Source organism: Mycteria americana, chromosome 3 (genome assembly GCF_035582795.1).
Source record: "Mycteria americana isolate JAX WOST 10 ecotype Jacksonville Zoo and Gardens chromosome 3, USCA_MyAme_1.0, whole genome shotgun sequence".
Classification (NCBI taxonomy): Eukaryota; Metazoa; Chordata; class Aves; order Ciconiiformes; family Ciconiidae; genus Mycteria; species Mycteria americana.
The window spans coordinates 24,998,179-25,015,141 of NC_134367.1; the positions used below are offsets into that span (position 1 = coordinate 24,998,179).

A 16,963-nucleotide genomic window follows, 5' to 3' on the forward strand; every position below is an offset into this window, starting at 1 on the left:
CTCGATAAATACTAAATAACATTTCTTTCCCTTTATGTTTCCATAGATTATGGTGAGAACAGTACCTTTATAGTCAATGGCAAATCCTGACATTCCAACAGAGGCATCACTGCGAAAAGCCAGAAACAGACTGTTACCACTGCTCTCTATTCTTTCAGGAGCCTGTGAGCCTTGAAAACTGCCAATTAGAGGACTGTTGGAATCTTCCCCTTCATAAATATGTAGAAAATCATAACTGGGTTCCATACTGAAACTGAAAATAAAGGAAAAGGAGAATTAAGTCTTCATTTCTTTTTCATGAGTTAAACACTACTGTGACTGTGGCTGCCAATCTTCTGCCTAACACATTTTCTTCTCCAGAAATAAAAATCTTTTCAAATATGATTCACAGTGAAAATTTACTAGCTTTCAATTGAGTTCTCTTTACCATTGATTTGAACACCTTCGGCTTTCTGAAAGATCTACTATCAGGCCATCATGCAGGCTCTGTCTACAGTCAATGAAAAAGAAGCATATCTTACCATCTACCTTAAACACCTTAACAAGATGGCTGCCTCTTACCAGTGACCATGGGAATGATCCAGACAACTAGCTTAAATTAAAGGTCCAGCTTTTAGCTGGCTAAACTGGATGATATTAAATCCACCCATTACAAACATAAATTCACCACTTTAGAAACAAGATACTTTCAAATGGACAGACCACTATCCTGGAACTTGCTTTTGTTCATACCCAAATTATATCAGAGAATTACGATCAATTAAAGTGAATTATTATTCTCACTAAACCATCTATGCTATGCCATATTTGATGACATTTATATGTTTATACAAAGCAATTGTGAAGATATATGAATAGAATGTCTTTCAGAGGAATTTAATTGAGATGAGTTCTGAGACAACATAAAGATAAAAACATGGGCATTTATATGAGAAATTTATACAGAACTAGATAAAATTATATACTAGGAACACTGAAAAAAAATAAGAAAAGTAAAAGTACATTAAAAAAAGCAGGCAAGGACTCAGTCAAGTGAGGGGACTTTTTTCTTTCTAATTACCTTTGTAAAACAAAATAAATATTTGGCTTTTTTGCAAGTGGTCAGCTGTTTTTCTTTCTGTTACATTAGTTAGTACTGTTAGACACACACTTTTCCAAATCACATAAGACAAAAAAGAACAATATCTTTAGCTAAGTAACCAGCAGAAAAATCTTTCCTAAGTAATGTCAAATGGAAATGGCTTCATATAATGTATAATATTTTATGCCCTATTTTCAAGAGGTAAGAGAAGCAGAAAAATGTTTTGAAACTTTCACTAAGACAGAGAACTTTTAGTTTAGAGTTAGAAGAGTTCACAGAAATAGCAGTCTACAGAACAAAAACAAGGAAAAGCAAATAGTACAGGGCAATGGTTTTCAATCTTTATGTAGCCAACACACATATGACAAAATATATTGCATCTCTCTATTCTCAGCCCACATTCTCAACCTGTGCAGACACTGCTGTATTCTCAAAGCCAGTTCCTTGAGAATAGTACAGGTCTTAGCTGTAGCATACTGTCTAACAATGGAAAATTTTACATGAAATGAACAGAAAATGTTATGTTAAGAAAGTAGATTTTGCAGCTGTCAAAGAAACATTACCCCTCTCAATCATCTACCAAAGGTCTTGGGAGTCTGAGGAGGTCCCTGCTGACTGGAAGCTAGCCAATGTTACGCCAATCTACAAAAAGGGCGTGAGGGAAGACCCACGGAACTACAGACCTATTAGTCCAACCTCAGATCCTGGAAATATTATGGAGAAGATTAGACTGGGTACTATTGAAAGGCATTTAAAGAATAATGCAATCATCAGGCACAGTCAACATGGGTTCACAAAGGGAAAATCCTGTTTAACTAATTTGATATCCTTCTATGATAAAGTCACCCACATAGTGGATGAAGGGAAGGCAGTGGATGTAGTTTTTCTGGATTTTAGTAAGGCTTTTGATACTGTCCCTCACAGCATCCTTCTGGACAAGTTGGCCAGCTGTGGGATGAGCGGGTTCATGGTGCACTCGGTGAAGAACTGGCTGAAGGGCGGAGCTCAAAGGGTTGTAGTGAATGGGGCTACATCTGGCTGGCGGCTGGTCACCAGCAGTATTCCTCAGGGTTCAATTCTAGGGCCAGTTCTGTTCAATATATTTATCAACGATCTGGAGGCAGGAGTTGAATGCACCATTAGCAAGTTTGCTGATGATACCAAACAGGGAGGTGCTGTTGACTCTCTTGAGGGACAAGAGGCCTTGCAGAGGGATCTAGATAGATTGGAGCATTGGGCTATGATTAATGGGATGAAATTTAACAAGTCCAAATGCCGGATTCTGCACCTGGGACGGAGTAATGCTGGGCACAAGTATAAACTGGGAGAGGAGTAGCTGGAGAGCAGCCCTGCAGAAAGGGATCTGGGGGAGCTGGTCGCCAGCAGGCTCAATATGAGTCAGCAGTGTGCCCTGGCAGCCAAGAGGGCAAACCGCATCCTGGGGTGCATCAGATACAGCATAACCAGCCGGTCAAAAGAGGTGATTATCCCGCTGTATTCAGCGTTGGTGCGGCCTCACCTTGAGTACTGTGTGCAGCTCTGGGCCTCACAAATTAAGAAGGATGTGAAGGTCCTTGAATGCATCCAGAGGAGGGCAACAAAGCTGGTGGAAGGGCTGGAAGGCATGTCCTGTGAGGAGCAGCTGAGGACATGAGGTTTGTCTAGTTTGGAGAAAAGGAGGCTGAGAGGCGACTTCATTGCTCTCTACAGCTTCCTGAGGAGGGGAAGTGGAGAGGGAGGTGCTGATCTCTTCTCCCTGGTATCCAGTGATAGGACGTGTGGGAATGGTTCAAAGCTGTGCCAGGGGAGGTTTAGACTGGACATTAGGAAGCATTTCTTTACTGAGAGGGTGGCCAAACACTGGAACAGGCTTCCTAGAGAGGTGGTCGATGGCTCAAGCCCATCACTGTTTAAGAGGCATTTGGACAATACCCTCAATAACATGCTTTAACTTTTGCTCAGCCCTGAATCAGTCAGGCAGTTGGACTAGATGATTGTTCTAGGTCCCTTCCAACTGAAATATGCTATGCTATTATTCTATTCTATTCTATTCTATTCTATTCTAAAAATTGAGGAAGTTATTGAAAGGATTGCAGAGATGGAATTATTTCAGCACTGACATTTTGTATAAATCAGAGAGGGTTTGTGATAGCGCATTAAGTTATTTGTGTTCTAACATTAAATATATTTGTAAAAATATCTCTATTTACTTCTGTATTACAAAGTTACCAGCATGTATTTGCACACTTTTTCATTAAATATGAATACATATTACTCTTATGGTCCATTTATACTAAACATACAGTATCTATTAAAAAAGAAAAGTAGTCAATGTTTTCCATTTTGTCTGTTTGACAACCATATGTGTACAGATAATAGTGTTGGTTTTCCCTTACTTCTTCATTTGTATCCCACCTTTCCTTTTTTATTGTAGTTTTCAAAAAATATTTACAAGATTAATAACCCCACAGTCTACACCTTGAAAGGCCCTATATCACCATCAGTCAGAAGGTGAATGAGTTTCCAAGATTATTTTCCAACATCAGATAATTTTGTAAAAGGTAGTGTCAAAAACCTGGGAAGCTATGGCATAACCTTTTATTTCAGATTCTAAGGAAGATTTCTGTCTGGAGAATTTAAGAATTTCTAGCACAGGATATCAAATTTAGGAAAGACTCAGGCAGTCCAGTGTGTATTATTGGACTGCAATTATTTATAAAATGTACTGGAAGTATAGCATAAACTGAAAATTCCGTTACATTGCTCATACTTGTATTCCTTAAAATAGAATTCACAAACAAACCTGAATATTGAGTAACTATAAGTTTCTTTCATCTTACTTGAAATGGAGCATTTGAGCTGATTATTTAGGCAGTTCACAGAAATATGCTGCTTACCATACCTATCATGTGACATTTTCAAGAGTGTAATTAGTGGAGAACTATTGTCATCCCTTAATGCTATTTGATCAAACACCTGAAGAACAGAATTATCGTATTCTTGATTATATAATTTCAAGTACCTTAGGCTTTGATTCTTTAATTTCTTGTGTATCAATATTTTATAAGAAAACACATTGCAGTCAGTCAATGAAATAAACTTTTTTTTTTGTTTTGGTGGGATTTTTCAAAAAAAAAAGTGTGACTATTACACAACAAAATTCTGAATATGCCATCATCTCTTCCTAAAATAATCAGAATTGATCACCATCCCACTGAAGTCAACAGCAATGTTACCATTCTTAGTTTAAAAATCACGCCTAGGATAGAGTATCAAGAAAGAAAAGAATTTGCATTTGCATCCATAGCTATAGCAGGCAAGACGATTATATAGGCCTGATTCAAATAGAAATGAGAAATTGAACACATGAATATGACTATATCCCTGAACTTCAATTTGTGTTAAAAATCTATGCAACAAATGATGGATGCAACAAATGATGATCTATGCAACAAGTGATGGTTGATGATGGAACACTGAGTAAAAAAATTTTTTTTTTAAATTACGAGACAATATTATCCAGAGGTATTTTATCTCTTGATTATGTAGACCAATTTTTTTTCCAATCTATGCACTCCAAGGAAGGTGTATTTAGCCTGTATTTGTAAAAACCTTTAAGAACTGAGTTACAGACAGAGTTTCCACTACAGTTCAAGTCTCTACTATAAGGTACAACATCATAAATCAAGCATTTCTACAAAATTGACATTGCTTTTCAAAGATTTTTATTTCATAGGTCACAGAAAGTTTTGTTGTTCAGGAATATATTCGATATCAAAAGTGCCATATAGCTATACTATTTTCTTTTATGTTCTTTAGAAGCAATGATATAGCACATATTAGATGTATGCTCCAGGACTTAGCCAGAGAATATAATTAGAAGCTTTAAGAAGTGATAAATGATGCCATTTTTAGATGTGACATTTAAAATCCTGTTAAACAGAGGCATTCATCTAGAAACGGTACCTTTTGAATATCAAGGCAATGACAAAGTCAGGGTTTACTTTTATTCTCCAGTCACATTCTTTCCCAGGAGGATAAGGCTGTGGATAGTTAGGTGATAAAATAACTCCTGCTGGGCCTGTCAGGTTTCCTCCACATGCAGCTGTCACAATGTAAAAAGAGATAGGAATATGGTAACAGGTTAATTTAACAAGCATATATTAGCTGTTAAATATGAGTAAATTAACTTATACACTTACCAAAATAATAATAATTAAAAAAAAAACCACAAAGCTTTCCCACTTCCAGCTAGCAAACATTTTTGTATTTTCCTTAAAAAAAGTGAGCTCTCTTCATATTCAAAAGAAGCACAAGAAAAGCTGTTTCTAAAGGAATAAAAACATTAAGTTAAATAGGAAGTCCTATATATTCTTGCTGTTACTTAATCCCATCTGTATCAAGTCGACGTATTTCTTATGTACTGGAAGTACTTTAAGAACTGGGAAAACTCAACAGCAGGATTCAGGATGCAGTTTCTTTTGACCGTAGATGTAACACAAACCAGTTTGATTCACTCAGTAAAGGTATTACCCAAATTGGAAATCAAATATATTCATTTAGTTACCATAAGTTGAACATTACTTTTAAACAGATAAGAATTCAACTTCCAAAGATGGTAATTACATAGGAGTCAACACGGGCTGCATCTACATTACCAAGTTGTGCAGACTGACAGGAATGCATCTGTAGTGCAAAACAGTTGGTACTTAGGATTTGGAATCTGCATTAAACATTCTAAAGAAGGATTTTTTCAGGCCATTTCTAGCCATTTCTAGTCTGGTCCAATGGACTGAATGCTCACTAGTGGTTGGAGTACATCAGACGCACTCATAGAACACATCTTGCAGTTTAGTTTCATTCAAAATCTCCAAGAAAATTCAAAATCATGAACTAAAGCGTGAGCAAGAAAATTTACTTGGAAACCATGCTCCTAACCCAAATGAAAACATTAATGAAAACAGTCCCCTTGTGGTATTTATGAAAACAAAGTAAATTCCCCCCCCCCCTCCATTATTTATTTATTTGTTTATTTATTTAAACATTCAGTATATTTATGTATCTGCGGGTTTTTGTGTCTGTAGTTTTGGTATTTTTGTCATTTTTTTTTATCCAAGGTGTGGTTTTTTGTGTTTTTCTTTCTTTAATTTTTATATCTTTTTGATTTTATTCATAAATAACGGTTGCAGGAAATGTTTCACATGTTCCTCATGTGTGCTGATGATTCAGCCTGAAATAACCATGATCAAAGTTATAAAGTACAAATAGAGCAGAAAACATTAAACAATCAGGAATGGAAGTCACACAATATTCAGATACTGACTAGCAGAGTTATTAAATGTAAATAATTTTTCATTTATAAGTCAGCATACTGAAATAAGGACTTTATGGTAATTTTAAAAATCACATATAATGGCTTTAAAGAACCCTTAAATTTTCTAATATTGTCATGTCTACAGTAAAGATTACTTTAATCTGCTTTCCCCTTCAAAGTCACCTTGAATATATAGAAGAATAACAATATGTATATACTTTTTGCCCAAAGGCACTCTCTCTTTCCTTCTTTCTTTTGTGCTTTTTTTCTTTTTTTACTAGACTGTAAAGAAATACGGAGTGATTATAATTGGTATTTACAGAAAGAGTATGATCTTCTAGACCTTTAGGTACCAGATGTCTTTTTTTTTTTATTTTTATTTAAATATTTTTAATTTGTGAATAATCCCAGTATGTTTAGTAAGCATTTTCATACTGTTGTTTATACATTGCACACAAAATATCCAGAAGACAATGTTCAGATTATATGCTGCTCCAGTTCTGCTAGATGATATGGAGTTAGAGACACCATCCTGCATTATTCTGAATCCTACTCAGTATTTTTGAGATATCTGTAAACACTTCAGAGAAACACAGGGACTGCAGTTGTTTGGGGATTTTTGGAAAGAGCCTCTCCAAAATGGCTTGTAGAAAGAAAAAGAATTATGCTTATTCCAGTGCTATTAAAACATATTGTATCTGGGGTTTGGGATCATTAAAGTAAGTCTTAATTTAATTATAAATCAATACGTAACAAAATCATAAAGATTTAAAAAATTACTATACCTCAGATAATTTTTCACAGATGTTGATTAATCATAGAAGGGCTACACTGATGACCTTAAAATACATTTCAGCAAGACTTCTAAGCCTGTAATTATTAGTCTATGGACCAGAACCTCAGAAAAACCTTTATGCCATATAGGACTATGGAACCAAGAATCAAAACTTGTTTCAAACAAAGGAGATCTCCCACCCTCTCCTGATGTTATGGAAATATATCTCATTTCTTTCAACAGCATTGTCACTTGGACCCTCTTCTCTGCATCTACCTTTCCCAGAAAGCATCCTGCTTCTGAAAAAATATCTTTTGCTTCCTAAGGATTGCATAGGATGGGTATTTAATCTATAAGAGAATTCAGAAAATGTTCAGAATAAATAATGAACCGCAGTTTACGTAACTAAATTATTACATAGAAGACCATTCTAACGAGACCATTTCAACGAGAATTTTTTTTTATCCAAATCACCTCTTCCATTTAATTATTTCTATTAGACTTTGTCCATTTTAAACTTGTATGAAGTTCAAAGAATAGAATAGAGTGAGAAAATTACATGCAAAAATAGTGTTAATCTTGAAAATATGGCTGTCAGTAACGATAAGTACAGAATAACTGTGTTCTGAAAAGAGCATCACTCCAGCATGAGCATCATATGCCCACTAGTTGAACAAGAAAACCGATCTGTATTAATCTCAAACAGAAACTAACATTTCACCTTATTACCTATGCATGTAGGAGGATCAGGTTGCCAGAAGAATCGGTTATTCAGTTGCACACATGTAATTTTAGCCTGTCCCTGAAGCTGATAGCCAGGGTCACATTGAAAGGTGGTAGTGTCTCCAGGCTCTCTGCTGTCTCCATACCTAGTGCCATTCTGTGGTGTCCCAGGATCGTTACAGGTTGATGCAATAGAAGCTGTAAGGGAATGATGAAATAAAAGCTTTAAGGTGTGGATAGTAAACATCCATATTTAAAAGCACAATATTTTTACAAGAGCATTCCAACTAGAGGCAATATTATTTACTCATCGGTTAATATAGGAAGGCATTTTGTTTCTTTATTTTTATGAGAATCTGCCCACTGAGAAACGTCATGATTATGTTGGTTTCCTGCCAGTTTCCTTAGTATAGAATATGGCCTGAGAGGAAACAAACACAAGCTTTTCTTTCTTTCTTTTTTCCTTTTCTTTTCTTTTTTTTTTTTTTTTTTTTGGTCCATTTAATGCATCAAAAGAGCTAGTAATGCCTTTTCTCATTTTAATGTTCTGGTTATCAAAAAAAATTCTTTATGCACTTTGATGCCTTTTGCACAATAGGGTAAGTAACATAATATAAATAACATTATTTTATAGTCTTAATATCCTGCAGCATGCAAATGCTATGTTTACCCAGCTGGCTGAATGAAATAGGTTTTATGTAGCCCTGAAGTTCCCATTTCAGGGGCAAGCAACAACTTTCTCAGAGTACGCTCAAACTGAACCTAAGTAAAATATCTCACCTATGTTCAGTCTCCTGAGTTTGGATATGGATTTTGCTTTGTAAAAATATAAATTAATTAAAAAAGCAATGTTAAACTGAGCAGAACAATCAGTATGGTATGACTTAAAGCAAGTAATCATCCAGAAAGTGGATACACAAATCTACATCCACTATGGATTTGTGGAAGATGCCAGGTCTCTTCTACTGGCTTCAGGTATTCAACATCCTGAGTTGCACTAAACATTGCAGTCTTCCCAAGGAAAGAAGGTCCCACCTCTGGAGGCTACTGTACCTAAATCACTGAATTGCACTGTTTCCTACCACTCCAGGCTGCTCCACCCAAACATGTCCTTTCCAAAGAATTTACCACAATTGTGAGCAAAAGTCAAAATAAGAAGTCACAAACTTAGTGTCACAATCACCATTAATGATATTGGTGTGTATCTACAAGTAAGTCCCTCTACCACTTCCATCATCTTCATTCAACCAAGTTTAAACTTCTTGAATCCATACCAAAGACTTTTTAAAAAAACTGCTACACTACACTCTTCCGCTCATCTCCTGTATTGCAAGGGATAATCCTTGAAAAATGTGAAACATCAATATTAAATTATTGTCTTTTTTTCTAATATGAATTATGTCTACTTTCTTGTGTGCTCACGCATCAGACAACTGATTCATTCTTAAACTGATTCATAATCATCTCAACTCTACAGCTGACGTCTTTTCAAGGTGTAATTTTGCTTTGATGTCTGTAAGACATGATCAGACCAATGAGGAACACTCAGATGAAAACTGATGTAATTTATTAAAAGCATATATGCCACTGTTAAAACTGTTTTTTACCACTTTGTTGGCTGATGAGCTATGTTACTGTTACTTATCATATTTGGCTGTGCCGTTCTCCAACAGTCTCTGGGAAAGCAGAGACTGTCTCTCTGTATTTTGAGCAGCATGTAGCACTTCTAGTACTTGGGTTTTAGGATAGTGTTACAAATTCCACACTAAGAACATAAAATATTATTTCTTTATGTTTGAGAATCACTTTCTGTTGTTTTAAATAGAGGGGCACAGCCTCTTCCATACCTCCTATAAATGATGTGTGTTAGTGATAACAGTACATCCTCCCTGCTCTTTTCTTTTTGGGTGGTTGTGGGGTTTTCTCATTTTTTCTGTTTCAATCCCAGGAAATATTAATATTTCATTAAAATGATTGTGTTAGCTCATTTCAAAAGGTACAACCCAAAGGCTTTCATAATAGAAAAGAGCTCCATCACTACCACCACCGCTATGCAACCTTTGTGACATAATGTACAGGTAATCCATTTTCTGTATTAATAACTGCACCTACTCCTTCCATCCACACCAAAAGAGTATACCACTACAAGAAACAGCAGGAGCAACTAAACATTTGCAGAATTGAAACAGTTACCAAGCTGTACAACTGGAAAACTCTTTTTTTTTCTGTGTTGTAAATTTGAAGGAGATAGAAAGGTTGAAAAAAGAATGAGCAAAATGAGAAACAAATATTTTAAATTCATAAAATGGCTTTATGCACGTTCTAGCAAATAGGTTATCACTTAGACAAATCACAGAAACTGTAAAATATTCCTATATAAGAATTCATGGCTTATGATAACTAACACACTACAAACACAGGAGCTTTGTTTAACATTTTATTATTCATAATTTTTTCACCTTGTTTCCATTCCTAAATAGTACGTCTCATACCTTGGGAAGGTTACCATATCTAAATGAAGTAAAAGACATGGCAAGTTTTTTAACAGTGGTGGACTTTTTTCCACCAGAAATTATAAGCATCATCCAAGAATTAAAGTAATGGCTGTCACTACTAATGAGTACTGTGTAAGCACTCCCCAGGCACCTCTCTGATAATTTACCTGACATCCTGTATTAGTGCAGTTTACTAAATGTATACGTGGCCACAGGGGAAGGAAAGCATGGTCATGACCTCAGAGAAGTTATTTCTTATTTGACAGACAATAACAGCTCTAAAAAATGAATCACTATAGTGCATACCTGTTAAAGAATCATAATTCTTTCAAGTATATGAGCATAAGCCCATCTCTGTCATTAATTACTGTATTTTTTTCAACAAATCTCTGAATATCTTCATTTTGTCCTTAAAAGGGTATGTAATATAATATCTCAGCAAACATTTTTCCCATTTTGACTGTGTCAAGTATGCACCAAGTACGAAGGACTGATGCCTTTTAATTTTTATTTCACTCTTAATCTCCACTTGTTATATACAAAGTTCTAAACTTTTAAAACAATGACAGATGTTTAATAAGCACCAAAATGTTCTTTACACTTTTGTTCTTGCAGCCTCAGAAGTTATTTTATGTATTTGAAACTAACAACCTTTTTATCATGCCAAATACAGTTGATCCTAATTAAACAAAACACCAGACATTTAAGCACTGATGTGTCATCTAGTAAAGGAACATTTAGACAGACTGTCAACTTTTCAGCTTGTCTCCTTTCCAGATTGTTTTATTTAGAATCATAGAATCATGGAATCATTTAGTTTGGAAAAGACCTTTAAGATGATCAAGTCTAACCATTAACCAACACTGCAATTCCACCACAAAACATGTCCCTAAGCACCACATCTACATGTCTTTTAAATATCTCCAGGGATGGTGACTCAACCACTTCCCTGGGCAGCCTGTTCCAATGCTTGACCACCCTTTCAGTGAAGAAATTTTTCCTAATATCCAATCTAAACCTCCCCTGTTGCAACTTGCAGCTGTTTCCTCTCGTCCTATTGTCTGTTACTTGGGAGAAGAGACCAACACCCACCTCGCTACAACCTCCTTTCAGGTAGTTGTAGAGAGCAATAAGGTCTCCCCTCAGCCTCATTTTCTCCAGGCTAAACAACACCAGCTCCCTCAGCCGCTCCTCATAAGATTTGTTCTCCAGACCCTTCACCAGCTTCATTGCTCTTCTTTGGACACGCTCCAGCAGCTCAATGTCCTTATTGTAGTGAAGGGCCCAAAACTGAACACAGTATTCGAGGTGCGGTCTCACCAGTGCTGAGTACAGGGGCACGATCACTTCCCTAGTCCTGCTGGCCACACTATTTCTGATACAAGCCAGGATGCTGTTGGCCTTCTTGGCCACCTGGGCACATGGCTGGCCCATATTCAGGCGGCTGTCGACCAACACCCCCAGGTCCTTTTCCGCCAGGCAGCTTTCCAGCCACTCTTCCCCAAGCCTGTAGCGTTGCATGGGGTTGTTGTGACCCAAGTGCAGGACCTTGCACTTAGCCTTGTTGAACCTCATACAATTGGCCTCAGTCCATCAATCCAGCCTGTCCAGATCCCTCTGTAGAGCCTTCCTACCCTCCAGCAGATCAACACTCTCACCCAACTTGGTGTTGTCTGCAAACTTACTGAGGGTGCACTCGATCCGTTTGTCCAGATCATTGATAAAGATATGAAACAGAACTGGCCCCAAAACTGAGCCCTGAGGAACACCACTTGTGACCGGCCACAAACTGGATTTAACTCCATTCACCACAACTCCTTGGGCCCAGCCATCCAGCCAGTTTTTTACCCAGCAAAGAGTACGCCCATCCAAGCCATGAGCAAGATTCTCAAGAGGTTCTGCAACTGCATGAAAATTACAAGTCTACTACTGCTTCATTTGGTATTGTGCAAATATCTAAAGGGTATTAAGGTTATATACATTGATAAGTAATCCAGACATTAAAAATCACCAGTTCTTCTGTCATCTCTCTTCTTTTATAACAGGCTCCTTTCTTCTCAGCCCCTACACTAATATGTAGACATGCAATTAATATCTAGCTTACATACTTATGAGAAAGGCCATGTTCATGCTGTGATGTAACATTGCCATATGCAATTTTCAAAAAAACCTGAGGAATTCAGAAACTTGAAGCCAAGCACAATTAAAACATATATGCTGTAAAGCAGGGAAAGCAATAACTACATTTTAGACCCAGGGATGCTAATTCAAACCAAATTCCACAGTTAGACTTTTTAGAAATGACTGAGAAACATTAGGTGCCTAAAATGGCATAGCCAGGAGAGGGGATTTGAATTCCATTAAGCTGGAAGAGAACTAAATTGTTGCTTCTCAGTTCTTGCATGTGTTCTATGCAGTAAGCTACATGAGACTCAGTGTGTTATGGAGTAACATAAATCTCTGTACAGATTTCCCATCTCCTACTGTCTCATCTGGTCAGAGTGGAACAGGCTTCTGTGTATACAAAAGATGGAACTAAATGTAGGTGCCAGAGGAATGGGCAGCTGGAAAAACCACAGATTGCTAGGGAGATTTCAGACCTCCATATGTTGGCAGCCACTGTGTTAAGCTTCTCTGTTTTTAATTTAATAATATTCCAGAATCCCATTTTAGATCTTTTTTTGGATTTGGCCACCCAATTACATTTTCAAAGTTGATTTAAAACTTCAGTCAAAATCAATAGGAGACTGTTTTTGAGAATATGACACACTGTATATTTGTGTGTCTGTAGCTTTGTGAGCAATGTGTTAGATTTGTGCCTAATTTATCTTTCACCTGAAGGACACTTCTTTTTATCAGTTTGTTTAGCTTGTAATCTATTGTAGCTCAAGAAAAAAAAAATCACCTTCATCAATATCGATTTCACTATGTCTGCGGTAAACAATCATGTAAGCCATTTGCTGTAGTGTTGTGCTGCAGAGACTATTTTTCTACTCCACATGGTTGTAAAAATAATAAAGACTGTTCAGGAGCTAGGCTTGTAAATTGCAGGCAATGCTCAAGCTTCCCCTGTTTAGTGCATTATGCTTGCATAATACGTTTGAGAATGATTTGGGAATATCAAAGCTGAGACAATGTACATAGGATTTGCAGTGATTTCAGACTGACAAACATTTTCAAATGTGAAAGAGTAGTATTTGCTCTCTAAAAAGTATCTCATGTAATGTACCTAAATGTACAGACTAAGAACTGTGCCAATTAGCATCAACTACATATTTAAATATCTTGTATTGTCCAAGACTGTAAAGAAAAAAGAAACCCAAATGCTAATGCAGCTTCTTTCATTAAGTCTGAAGTACAAAAGCTCACAAGTTTAGAGACAACCATCAAAGTAACCTACAAGTTTCATTTCTGCTTAGTTCCACAGGAACCAAATTAAGAACTGCTGCCCCCAAGAGGCTGAGGATGCCTTGCCCAAGCCATGGATAGGTGATGGATAGGAATGCTATGACACAGTTTCATGCTAATGAAACTGTGTTATTGTGAGTATATAATGCAACTTTTATACCATCACAGAAAGCAATAGAAGAGACTGAACTGTGAAATGATTAGGTTACAGACTTTAAAAGGGAACCTTGAATTCTTGTGTCTTGTGTCCTTTTATTTATTTTAACCAGGGATGTCTTAATGGATTTAATTTTACTTGAACTCAAAACTTAGTAAGGCAGATATGTGATTATGCATGTGTAAATTTCTTTTAAAATATATTTTTGTGCTAACCTCCTTTTCTTGATAATTTAATTGTGAATCGAACTGGAACAATTGCATGACGAATCCTAGCAATGAAGATTCTGTCATGGAAATTCTTATACTACTTAAATGTAGTAGCTCAGGCTATTAGGCAAGTGATTAAAAGATATCTCAGCAAGAAAAGAACAATTTACAAGACAACAGTACTCTAATAGTTCAAGATAGGTCACACATTTACTGTAAGAACTGTTGTAGACAAATAAATGTTCAAATGGAATTACAAAACTGGACAGAAGCAGGCATCATTGTTTAAACAGATTTGTCAGATTAAGTCCAGTGTCATTAGAAACTATCGAACACAGAACTGCTGATGCTTAAGCTTTTGTCAGAGGAAATAAGATATCAACAGATGTGTCAACATCAGACACAATAATTTCCAAATAATTGTTCCAATTAACTGGTTGGTATACGTTGTTTATTTTTATTATCATAATTGATGACTTGTGTTGTTAAGACAAAAATTTAGTCAGGCATCTTTACTCTTTATTGCTTATCTCTGCATTTTCTTCAAGAACAAATTTTAAAAATATTGGGAGAGCAAGCAAACGACAGAAAGAAACAAAATTGGACTAACTCAACTATACAAATGCCTTCATTTTATATATTTGCTTTTAATAAAATGAGTGTCTGAAGTTCTTCTAATAAGATAGAAATATTACAAAGAAATTGAGTAAAAACTCTTTGCTACTTCATTAACTTTTTGCAAGTTGTTCTCTATTAGCAAAAAAAAGATAACCTTCTGTTCACATGAAAGTAGAGATAGGTATATCGTTAATTAAAGTGTATGCTTACAGAATACTGTGACTAAGAGAAATTAACAATGCCATAGAACCAGAGGTAGGCATAGAAAGCTATCATAGATGGGTCTGACTCTAGAAAAGCGAGACATTTCCAAAAATGTTTTTTCCTTTATAAGAAGAGTGCAAATAATCCTTTGATGTATTATAGCCTTGAGGAGTAAAATATATGAAACCAGCTGAGGAACTATGAATGCATCATTTAGTTTAAGAAAAGGATACAGTTCTCTTAAGTTACAACAGCTGAGAATTTAGTTCAAGAAAAAAGGGTAGATTGTAAGGGTAGAACCTAACAAAGGTATTGTTAAAATAAGGCTGAGTCTGTAAGAATGATAATATGACTAGCAACTGCCAGTGCTGTTCCTATCATCTGCCACTTCTCTTGTTAGAAGTGGGTTTTGTTAAATACTAACTAAACAAATTATATGATTAGATATAAATAAGCTCTCAATGAAATAAGCTTACGGTCAATAAAAGCAATGGACCATCCACTAGCGTGGGATCCAAGTGCTTTCAGAAGTCTAGAGCAGCTGAAGATTAAACATTCAGGGCAAGATTGATCTGCTTCAACATAGGTGGCTAGTCTCATTCAAGATGCCTTACAATATCCAAGGTATCTTCACAGGACTGGAAGATATGACCAAGGACTTATTGGTGTGTGACCTACTGGAGAGGTAGATGGAGACTAGCCAGGATACTTTATGGCATCTCAAAGGGAACTAGACACCTGTGAAAAGATAGGTAGGATTCATTTCACCTGCCCTTAGATGTCCAGAAGTTTGAGGTTTAGTATATGTTAATGTAACTAGACCTATAGCTGATAAAAAGAAAAAGCAACTTCAAAGGGCAATTTATCCCATTTAGACATGTAGGACAGAATTAAGCTAGGCTAGAAAACTTCTTTTTTATGGTTAACTTAGGCAGGAAGTTTTTGCTGCCAGTAACTTTGTTTCTTTGCAATAAAGAAGCCAAATACCAAATTTGCCTATACCCTTCTTCTGTTCACTTTTTGCATGGTGACCAGAAAGAGCTGGTTGACATCCCTGGCTTGTAATACATAGTTTAACCGTATTTAACTCCCAGAGTAAAGGTCAATTTTGTATAGTGAACTCCATTTTTTGTCCTTTTATGCATGATTAAATGGTAATTAAGTTTTAATGAAAAGCATTAGGCTGATTACAATTAACATAATCACTCTTGTCAGTTCATGTCCTCATGCTCTATATGCTGAGCAGAGTGGGCAAGACAAGGCACTTTTAATAGTGTTCAAACACTTTGTAAGTTTCAGCCACTTACATTTTTTCATTTAAAATACCTCTAAATATATTTACAATCAGCAGTAAGTAATTTATAGGTGATATTTTCTGATCTACCTCATACTATCCTTTCCCAGCACCTCTTTTTTAGGCAGATGCAATAAGGGCATTCTAGAGTGCAAAGTATAGAAAGTAATCAGCACATTCACAGCACAGTGAAACAAAATCTCCAGCTGAAGGTTAGCACTTTAATCCTTTGTCTTTAAGCTGTTCATTTGACCTGATACTCTCAGATGTATATCCTTTGTATGATTCCATAATTGGATGTTCATTGACGTAGAAACTCATCTCAATTGCACAATCCAATACAGAAGTTGCATGTGTAAGAGGTCCAGATAATTGAAGGTTTTCTAATCCTGTGCAATTCTGCACCTGAAGTTTACTTCTTGGATTGTCATTAATATTTAAATAAAATATGCTCATTAATAAATGGAACACTTGAAAATTCTTCACGTGACACAAAGACACAAAACTGGAGCAGTTACCTTCACAGAAGTTGTAATAAAACATCTACATCTTCTGCAATTACCAGAAAAAAGTTTAAGCAACTCAAGACTCTCTTATTCATTGAGCTACAAACTACTAAAGTAGTGAAATTTTAATATTCTGTGCAGCTTTGCTATAAACTGGCCTACAGTTTGAACACATGATG

The 16,963-nt window shown here is 36.1% G+C and overlaps 1 protein-coding gene across 1 annotated transcript in view; it reads right to left on the bottom strand.

Moving 5' to 3' along the window:
* The window catches only part of CSMD1 (CUB and Sushi multiple domains 1), a 1,314,206-nt gene that overhangs the window by 224,382 nt on the left and 1,072,861 nt on the right, over window positions 1-16,963 (bottom strand). Inside the window, exons 27-29 of the mRNA XM_075498045.1 lie at window positions 7,900-8,091; window positions 5,048-5,186; window positions 66-253 (exon numbers count right to left, since the gene is read on the bottom strand). Coding sequence (XP_075354160.1) covers window positions 66-253; window positions 5,048-5,186; window positions 7,900-8,091 — 519 coding nt within the window. The remainder of the gene's footprint in view (window positions 1-65; window positions 254-5,047; window positions 5,187-7,899; window positions 8,092-16,963) is intronic.